At 49.2% G+C, this 10,399-nt stretch overlaps 1 protein-coding gene across 1 annotated transcript; it reads right to left on the bottom strand.

Moving 5' to 3' along the window:
• Positions 1 to 6,034: 6,034 nt before the first annotated feature.
• N7446_007564 (uncharacterized protein) lies at positions 6,035 to 6,896 on the bottom strand (the record flags this gene model as incomplete). Its single annotated transcript, XM_058516309.1, has 2 exons — positions 6,035 to 6,619; positions 6,726 to 6,896. 2 exons carry the CDS (start codon positions 6,894 to 6,896, stop codon positions 6,035 to 6,037), a joined length of 756 nt encoding a protein of 251 aa, XP_058373487.1.
• Between the last annotated feature and the right edge of the window lie 3,503 nt (positions 6,897 to 10,399).

Genomic DNA, 10,399 nt, shown 5'->3' on the forward strand with positions numbered 1-10,399 from the left:
TGGCTGTGAGGGAGCACATTTTTACATACACAGGGCTCATTGGCTGTGAGGGAGCACATTTTTACAGTCACAGGGCTCATTGGCTGTGAGGGAGCACATTTTTACAGTCACAGGGCTCATTGGCTGTGAGGGAGCACATTTTTACAGTCACAGGGCTCATTGGCTGTGAGGGAGCACATTTTTACAGTCACAGGGCTCATTGGCTGTGAGGGAGCACATTTTTACATACACAGGGCTCATTGGCTGTGAGGGAGCACATTTTTACAGTCACAGGGCTCATTGGCTGTGAGGGAGCACATTTTTACATACACAGGGCTCATTGGCTGTGAGGGAGCACATTTTTACAGTCACAGGGCTCATTGGCTGTGAGGGAGCACATTTTTACATACACAGGGCTCATTGGCTGTGAGGGAGCGCAAATCTTACATCGCTGGGCTCGTTGCAGCGACAGCCGTGGTCACGGATGGTCTGGAGTACTTGGTTTCGCAGAGCCCATCCTGCGAGGCACACTTGTTGACGCAGAGCCCATCCTGCGAAGCACACTTGTTGACGCAGAGCCCATCCTGCGAGGCACACTTGATCACGCAGAGCCCATCCTGCGAGGCACACTTGTTGACGCAGAGCCCATCCTGCGAAGCACACTTGATCACGCAGAGCCCATCCTGCGAGGCACACTTGATCACGCAGAGCCCATCCTGCGAGGCACACTTGTTGACGCAGAGCCCATCCTGCGAAGCACACTTGTTGACGCAGAGCCCATCCTGCGAGGCACACTTGTTGACGCAGAGCCCATCCTGCGAAGCACACTTGATCACGCAGAGCCCATCCTGCGAGGCACACTTGTTGACGCAGAGCCCATCCTGCGAAGCACACTTGTTGACGCAGAGCCCATCCTGCGAAGCACACTTGATCACGCAGAGCCCATCCTGCGAGGCACACTTGATCACGCAGAGCCCATCCTGCGAGGCACACTTGTTGACGCAGAGCCCATCCTGCGAAGCACACTTGGTCACGCAGAGCCCATCCTGCGAAGCACACTTGGTCACGCAGAGCCCATCCTGCGGAGACTCTTGGTGTCGCAGATGTCCCTGCGAGGCGCTTTGTTGACGCAGGACCTAGGCTGCGGAGAACTTGGTAATGCAGCGGTCTCCTGCAGATAACTTGTTAACGCAGCGGTCTCCTGCGGGTCTCACTTGTCATCACAGCGCCCCCTGCGAGGTAGTCTTGTTTTCGCAGCACCCCCCTGCGAGGATTGTTGTTGACGCAGACCTATCCTGCGAAGCACCTTTTTACGCTCGCGGGGCTCATGGCAGCGAGGGAGCACAGTCTTACATCGCTGGGCTCGTGGCAGCGACAGCCGTGGTCACGGAAACTCTCGAGCCCGCAGGCAAGAGAGGGACACTACGATGCATCAAAGTGTGAGGATCAAAGTGTGAGGACCGAAGTCCTGAGTTTTTTGGGCTGGGAATCCGGCCCCTTTTATAACTTTTCGGTCAAGTCTCTACCATGGAACCATTGCGCCGAGGGTAGAGAGATCACTGTCCTTTGGTTGGCGTTGAAGCAAGTCGAACGACGTTGAAACGGTGTCTGGACACCTTGTGGCCCGCAGATTCATGTTTCGACCTGGGACCATTTCTCTCAAATCTTGCGTTGAGTATGGTGAACCGCTTTCATCAACTGTTGAAAGAAAGCAACGCCGCAAAAATGTGATTCCTACATATTGTTGAGTTTGCAATTAAATCGCTCAAGCGGTGGCACCCTACATCTGCCCGTTTAGCCACGGTCACCGTCTCTTTCATGAGGGTTGATGTGCTTCAACAGATGCCAAAATAATAGGTTGGAAAATTTCTGGTTGACAGAAACGCTGGACTGTACCTGCGGTTGGCCGGAGGATCCTTTGGTCTCGCTCGAATCAATCCTGCTCATCCTTGGCCCCGCGCCGCTGAACGTTGTTTCTTCCCTGTCTACTCGTAGCCAGCTAATATTGCTTTTACTAGAATCTCTACTCCCTGGCCGCACAGATATTGACATACTCTCAGGATGAGGATTGTCCTTCTTCGGGAGGGCATAAACAAAAGCCCAGAGCTTATTGGAAAGTTTCCATAGGAAACCGAGCCTAGGACAACCATGTGAAATGTGCAACCAGGCCCACGAGCTAGGTTCGCGTGATCGCCACCCCCTCGCAAGATTGCAACGCTACTATCACATTGATGAGACTCTGGATACAAATAGCGCCCGACGGACCAATCAAACAGAATGCGCGAATTTAGACAGACGCAGGTACGGTTCTGCGATGCAGATCCCAGCGACGACCCACGGGACACTAGTTCAAGGAGGTTCTATTTATGGCCCGGAGAAGAAGTGAAGGATTTGCAAAGGTCCAGACCGATCCACAAGCCCAAACTTGACGGCCGTCAGTGACCGATCGAAAAGGACTCTGTTGCTTAGGAGGTACGGCCGAGGTACGGTCCAGGCAGGTGAGGTATTTGGAATACCACGCGGAATTCTGGCAACAGAATGGTAGGCTAAATCCCGATCCGTGGTTATGCTTTCCTGGTTCCTGTCACAGGAGAATAATTCTCCTGTCAAGTGGCAAGTTGCTCCTTGTCTATCAGGTCTGTCGAACGTTCTAGAAGCTATGTCTTCTGTCCTGCATAAAGCTTCGCGTAAGAGAATACTCTCGTTGAATCCGACACAACCCCATCATCAACCCCATTCAATAACCAGTCCGATATGTCTAGCAGAGAGCTTGTAGAAACTATGCCAATCATGGACAGAATGGGCTAACGTAAAAATATCTCCGGGTTTTGCACCAAAACCAAGAACCGATTGGCTCCTGGATATGCATTGACGCTGTGGGTCGGCCCTCCTGCGGCCCCGAACTTTATTGCAATCGCCCTCCGCATCTTCAGACTCCAGCGATAGAGAATCTTTCTAGTACCGCGCTGGTCCAATGTCCTGTACGAGCAGGTTGAGACTATGGTGATTCTATGCCAATTCTCCGGACTTCTCTTTTACGCTCTAGGACTTAATCACGAGCAGCATAGAAAGCACGTGGAGCAGGAATTTGTAGATAAGCTTTTCTCGTCGATCATTCATGACAGCCGCATTCTCTCACCGTGTGACCGTTTCCATGGTTCATCGAAATTCTATTTCAGGGTTCAGCGATTGATCCACGATCCCGGTCATGTTCCACGGTCTTTGGGATAACATTTCTCAAACCATGGCCTTGTAACTTTCTCGGTATTGTTGTAATTCCAGAGAATGATGCTTGTTTATATTTTGAAAGTAGCTGAATTCATACATACAATCACTGAGATATTCATCATGCTGCGTCTTGATTGTTCAGCTGCCACATCCTCCGTTTGTAGCATCATCCAACAACACTAATTCATCGAGATAGTTACTATGGTTGCTTGGCGATCACAATGTAGCGCGCATGCCAGCGAACTGCTGATAGCATGGACGTTCCGCGCATCGGTATCTCATCTTCCTGGCTGCAGAGATACGATGTACGTAGTGCCAAATCTGCGATGACGATCGCGTTTCTTTACGCCGTGACGGAGGGAGTAATGACATCGCGCGGCCTGTGATTGATGATCAGCTTGTAACAAACGTTGGAAGAAGGTCAGCTCATACCTCGTCTCCAGCCTTCCCTCTTGGTTGATTCACTGCTGTCGATATGGCTAGGCTCGGCTGTTAAGATTGTTTGAAACCACTTTTCAATGTTGCTTTGCGCAGGCCTTTTATTTGGGAGGGTTGCCAATGAACCCCTGCGGCCAACCGAGCGACGAACAGTTCCTGCTCGGTTTCGATTGCCTGAATGCTTAGGCGATCTGGCACCAGAGCGACGTTGCTTGCGCAAGATATGGTACATTTTCCCTCGTAGAGACTCAACGCTTCGGTCCACCTGATATTGTTCATAATATGCGTCGGAGCGGGCTTTCCACGACAGCGCCCGATGGGCATCCAGCCAGGAGAGAAGGTTCTTCTCCTCCCAGTCCGACCAGGCTACCTCGCTTCGAGGAGGCATAGCGCTCGCATGAACTAACAGGAACCAGAGAGACCTTTTGAGCAATGGCACGACTTGAACTCCGCATGGATGGGAAAGGTGAGCCTTAATCCCCTCCAGGTCCCAGTAAAAGCTGAGATAGTATCCTTGGTTCATCTGAAATTTTCTGAAGGCATGTGGCATGATCATGGACCACTCTGGACAGTCGCTTCGGTCAGTCTGAGTTGTACTCTATCGACTCCGTATTTCAGAATCCCCCGGACTCCCAGCGCCCGAACACAATCATAGTTACAAGAACGACCACCCTTCAGTTTAGTACTTGTCAATATCTCGAACACAATGACTGTCTGTGGAAATGAAAAAAGTAATGAGTTCTTAAACCGAGCCCCACCGGGTATTAAGGTAACATGAAACAGACTTCAGAGGCAAAAACTTTGCCTTCTGACGAAGTCCCTTCCTCTAAAGTTGAATGACTTTCGTGCCTGATTGGCTAAAATGTATTCCAAATTAAGCGACGATTGCGGTACGTACTGATGGAAAATAGTGCGCCTTGCAAACCCTATCGCAAACTCCGGTTTGGAGAGCAAATTCTTCATAAAAGCCTCAGCGACTTCTCCTATAACATCCGACTCGAAAACTCGTTATCTCACCCTGACACAGATTCAGCTATGGGTGGAATTCGAAAACTTCCGTTTACTGATCAACGACAAAGCTTTCGGAGCCGTTTACAACGTGCACTGTCCCTGTCATCCTCCGGATCTGAGGATATCTGGATTCCGCCCAGATCCACGGCGGGGGATACTACGGAGGACGAGTGTTCTCAGGAGGACGACTCTTTTGGCAACGACCGCAATGGAATCACAGTGGATGATGGCCAGGAAAGTCCTCTGCACACCTGCAGTACGGGCCCGAGACCAGACGAAGAACTGGAACAACCCGGACAGGATCTCTCCGAGAACTGCAATATGATCGCCTTCCAATGTCTGGCAGAGTGAGTGTCAATCCGCTCCCTTGGAATGGTGTTTTGTGATATGCTGACTTACAACGCTTAGACTAGATGTCCGAACAAAGTCAGTCGTGCGACCCATCAGAGAAAGAACATAGGCTGATTATTTTGCAGGTCCATGCAGAAGTCATTGAATAACCAGAACAGCTGGATTGGAAATATTCGCAGTGATCTGGAGGAAATCCGCAGTCGGTTGGCTGTCGTGGAGACGGCTATTGAAATGAGGGCCAAAAGGGGGAGAACAATGCTACTGAGGGTGATACATCTAGACGATCGCTTCGGTCGCAGCAGTGATTCAGACCGGAAATATGATGAAATTAAGTCTATAACAGAAATCAGTGACCAACATTGTATGGGTTTCCTAACGGTAATCTTAAACTCTCTCTAACTAAAAACTATGAACTTGACAATTTTGTAGGATATGCTGACAAAGACTAATATGCACTTTTATGTGAGGTGTCAGATTTGATGTCGTAAGATATTCTGGGTAAATACCCAGAAATCCACACGCAGATCCACCATATTTCTGACAGTCTATAGTCTAGAGCCGGATGTCAGCCCCTAACTGAGGTATTCTTATTACGTTGCGCTATGCGAACAATTATATTTCACCTTTGCAGACTCTCGCTTGAAGCTATATATAACCGCAGCGCTGCGGGGCAGGAGATAAAGCGTCGATAGAAACATATAGACGAGATGAACGACCGGGCGATCACGGCCCACTTGGACTGTGGGCCCCCATATTCAGCGGCCATGGAGCATTCCCTCTGCCGTCCAATTGGCAGAGCAAAAGTCCGATCGTCCCAGTATATTTTTACGTGAAGTTTTTTCTACTATAGTGGAAGATAAACCAATGCATATATCTGGTTCATATTTTACTGTCATTCTTACTGTTATCCTGGGATGACGGTGGTGCCGCTATCATTATGCCTTGAGCTATCTATCTGTGTGATGGTTATATCGAATTGCGGTGCCGCCACAGCCAAAGCTGTTCCTAGCTCTGAATCTGTCATGCTTCACACAAGTGATTCATACTGGTTGGCTGGGGTTGCCGCCGGCTGAGTAACAAGCGGGTAATAGTTACTCGATCCGGAGAACCCGGGTAGGGCATTCTGACCCAAATTCCCACAAAGACCGTCCTGCTCAGGCCAAGCTCCGTGAATTACTTCACAGCCGGGAAGGCAGGATGTCGGTCTACGATTCTGAAGGGCGTCAATCGTGTTCCAGAGCCGAGTGGTCGCCGACACCAGCTCACAGTGCGTCTGATGCAAGGCCGGCTGAATATCGTTCCTTGAGATCTGATCCTGCGTGGCGGCGTCAAGTGACTCATGCTGCTGCTTGATATGGCAGAGTTCTCTTTCAAGCCTCTGGTTTTCTTCCAAGGCTTTGTCTTTTGCTGCGAGAGCTTGCTGTAGTTTCGAAGACTCTTCGGCCTTTTCCGCTTGTAGACGCTGCATCGACTGAGATTGAAGGGATATTTCATGGTCCATTTTCCCAAGAGCTAGTTCAAACTCTTCTTGAATCTGGTCCATCACATCCAAACATTGTCGATGTGTCGCCTCATGCTCTTGCCTCCGGGCGGTTTTCGTCATAGAATGTCCCTGGAAACGCTCGTCAGCCAAGAGTACATTATCCAGGGAGGACCGCATAATGTCTGTCGGTACAGAAAGATACGAATAACCGAAGACAAGATAGGGAATGACATACCAGGTCTTTGTGTAGCTTCGCTACAAGGCTCTGAGGATTGCGGTCCGCCTTGGACGTAGAAACTGTCGACCGAACAGAACCAGGCGAACCAGCACGCGATCTGCTAGTACGAGACTTTGTTTTGGTAGCACCACGTCCCGCACTCCGAGAGGGCTTGGGTGCATTTGCCATACTGAACCTTTCCGGTCGAGAGATTGTTGTTGGTTCCAGTGGATTGCGGGTAAACTGATGAGTAGGATGAATCGCAGTAGCCTCCTGGGTAACAAAGACTTTAAAGGGCTAGGTGGAGGCCAAACGAAAAGACCTGAAACGGAGGTGGAAACGCTGTTCCCTTGCCAAGTCTTTTTTGCTAGCATGTGGTCCATGAGCAGAGAACCTCTAGCAAATTCTGCACACCGGACCCCACGGGGTGCTAGCGCGAAGTAGAAAAAAGAACCAAAAAAAAAAAAGCCTGCCGGTCCACTGTGGACGAAGTGATCGGCCGGCCCGCACTAAGTCCATGCAATCAGTGGTGTCTCACGACACGCTACATTTGAATTTTCCCCGTCGCTCTTTCACCCAAGGAGGACTCTTTGCACTTAGATATAATGTACTTAATATCTCTTGTCCAACTCTACATGTTCGGCGCCATCCTGTTAATAACAACAATCCTCCCTGACTCGGTCCTCATTAATGAATGCAGTTATAGCGGAGACAAGACCTAAATTCTAAGCAGTTCCACTGTCGCCAGAATCAAGGCCTGGTTTCCAGGACAACAATATGAGCCATTTCAGCTACCATGGCTCCCGATTTGGTCCCTTGTCAATCGCCACCCCGCTCACGAGATTGCAACGCTATTATCACACTCCTGATGGGACCGTGAACACAAATAGCACCAGCTGGACCAATCAAATCACGAGCATGAATATGGACGGAGGCTGGTACAGCTCTGCAGTGAAAATCCCAGTTATGAACCATGGGACAGTAGATCAAGGAGGTTCTGTTGTGGCACTCAGAAGAAATTGGAAGGGCTTGCAAAATTCTAGACACAATCTGCAGGTGGAATGGCTTTGTTGCTTAGGATGTAACTTCTGGGCAGGCGAGGTAATTGCATATCATGCAGTCTTTCCAGAACAGAGTGATATGCCAACAAGATGCGTGGTCATTTGTTTCTAGAACCCTTCGGTCTTCCGTCACTTCTGCTTCTTCATCTTTGAGCTGTAGAACGTTCTAGAAGCTGTGTATTTCACTCTGCATCACCATTTGCAGATAAGCATACTACCTCCCTATCCGATATTTCCTCCCTAGTCCGGCTTTTGTACTAAAAGCCGAGAAACCGATTGGCCTTTGGAAATGAAAGGAGTCAGCGTGGAGCACCTGAACTTCTATGAACTGGAAATATTTTCTTAGCATCTTTCCCCAACATTGTTAATACTCAGGACCGCGCGACCAATAATGTTCATAAACACCATCGTAGCCATTTCATCACATACTCTATGTCAAAAGCCGAAATCGTGATGAGTGCGGTCCATTTCCTCCAGTAAATCAGTTACACTGTAGCGGCAGCCGTAAGCATGATAGACCTAAAAGTAAGTGGAGAAGCGGACGGGAGATCTAGATCGGAGCTTAAAACCTAATTGCCATGGATCATCGCCGTCTTCCACCAAACACGCGGTTCCGTGATCCATAGAAAAATAATTTGTCACGATAGTTTGACATTTGGCCACCGACCGTGGATCCTGCTCTGCGTTCCACGGTTGTTATGATAGTAACCATTGATATGACTTGGATGGAAAGGAACCTTTGTTCCAGTTAAGTGATAGCATGCCATTAGTAGACTGGAAAAAAAGCCCTCCCACCAACATGACTGGGCTGGGATTGAGGTTCAATCATATGCTTTGTAGCTCTACGGTATAGTTAACTCTGTTGCGACCCACCCAACGCATCCAAGGCTAGAATCCTAGTTGACAAGTGTTCTAAGAACTTTGGAACTTAGATAGCTATTGTGTCATGATTTCATATTTCAATATGAGCACGCTCACATCCTGGTTCAATGGAATAACCCTTAAAACCCGCTACTGATCCCATCCATCAATTCAAACAAAAGAGACATCTTAGTACTCGTGACAATCATATCAGACCATGGATACAGTCATCACCAGCCTCCCCCCAATGTGAGCGCCATTCTTATGGATAATATATCCATCATTCAAATTGTATCCATGTTCTCGATCGGCGCGTACAATGCCGTTGAGACGGGGATCGTCACATTTGATACGTTCAAACACTACCGCAGCCTATATTTCTGGAGCATGCAATTCGCATCCTGGGGCATCCTTGTGCACGCCATTCCTGCCATGGCACGATTCTTGTCTCAGTCATCCAATCTCGCGACATCCATTCCCTTCATAGTTGGATGGTACGCTATGGTTACCGGCCAAGCCCTCGTCCTCTACTCGCGCCTGCATCTCGTTTTCGCCGATGTGAGAAAGGTGCGTTGGGTCTTGTGGATGATACTCACGAACTTTTGCATCCTACATATTCCAATGACCGTCTTATTCTTTGGCCTCAACAACGGCAACGCACGCTTTGCTCAACCTGCCGCGATATTCGACCGAATCCAATTGACGGGCTTCTGCATCCAAGATTTCGTTATTTGCGGCATTTACATATACGAAGCAGTTCGTGCTTTCAGACTTATCAGCGCGTTCCGAGGTCGTGAGAGCCGCAACGCCATCATCCATCTAATTTGCATCAATATCATCGTGGTATTCGTGAATATTCTCCTCCTGGTGGCGGAATACAAACTACACTACATTCAAGTGAGCTTCAAGACGGTGGTGTACAGCGTCAAGCTGAAGTTGGAGTTTTCTGTGCTCAACCGTCTCTGCTCGGTGGCCGTCCCCTGCACCTGCCAGAGTGGATCCAGGGAGCAGCGCCGATCATGTGATCTGAATCACTTTGATCGAAACCTTCCACGGTCATCTGCGGAACCAGAGAGGACAATGCAATCTGCGTCGACTTATGAAAAGATACAGCGTCGTTTCAAATTGCCAAACTTGGTCGATAGGTACCACGGGGCGAAGAGCTATTTGTCCGGCAAGAGGATCATTCCCTCCAAAGACAGTTCGTACTCAGAAACATTCCCCGAGAGCCATTCAAGTACCAGTACGACTGAATCATCGGAATCTCTGCCGGCACTGGAACTACGTCTATCTGAATTCTCGCCCAAATTCGATGTCTAAGCATCCTGCCAAGGATGCGGGCTGGGTCTCGTGGAACTTGCTAAGGACTGAGCAGCGTGCTGCGGACTGGTGGTGGACGTGGATGATCAGGAATAACCGTGCTAGCTAGCTAGCGACAGCTCGGCTGTGACGCTTGATTTGGAGTCTTTCCAGACGATGTAACTGGTGAATATTTTGGAGGCAACGTGACTCTGCGCTTGCTAGGTGAAATGTGGTCGATATCAATATGTCGGAGCGATAGGCCAGTGAGAGACATGGAGAACGGGATGAAATGAAAAAGTAATATACAAGACTCTGAAAAAGTGGAGACAGGAAATTAGAAACAATAATTGTTCTCTTCACACCCAGTTTTGGCCTCAAACGATATTTGGCATTATCCTTCCGGTTCAGCCGACCGGATATAGCCTGGCCGAGCTGCCCGGCTATGGCCATGTAATGCTATTCTGTCTA

Source organism: Penicillium canescens (assembly GCF_028828765.1).
Source record: "Penicillium canescens strain IBT 15451 chromosome Unknown utg000004l_segment0_segment0, whole genome shotgun sequence".
Classification (NCBI taxonomy): Eukaryota; Fungi; Ascomycota; class Eurotiomycetes; order Eurotiales; family Aspergillaceae; genus Penicillium; species Penicillium canescens.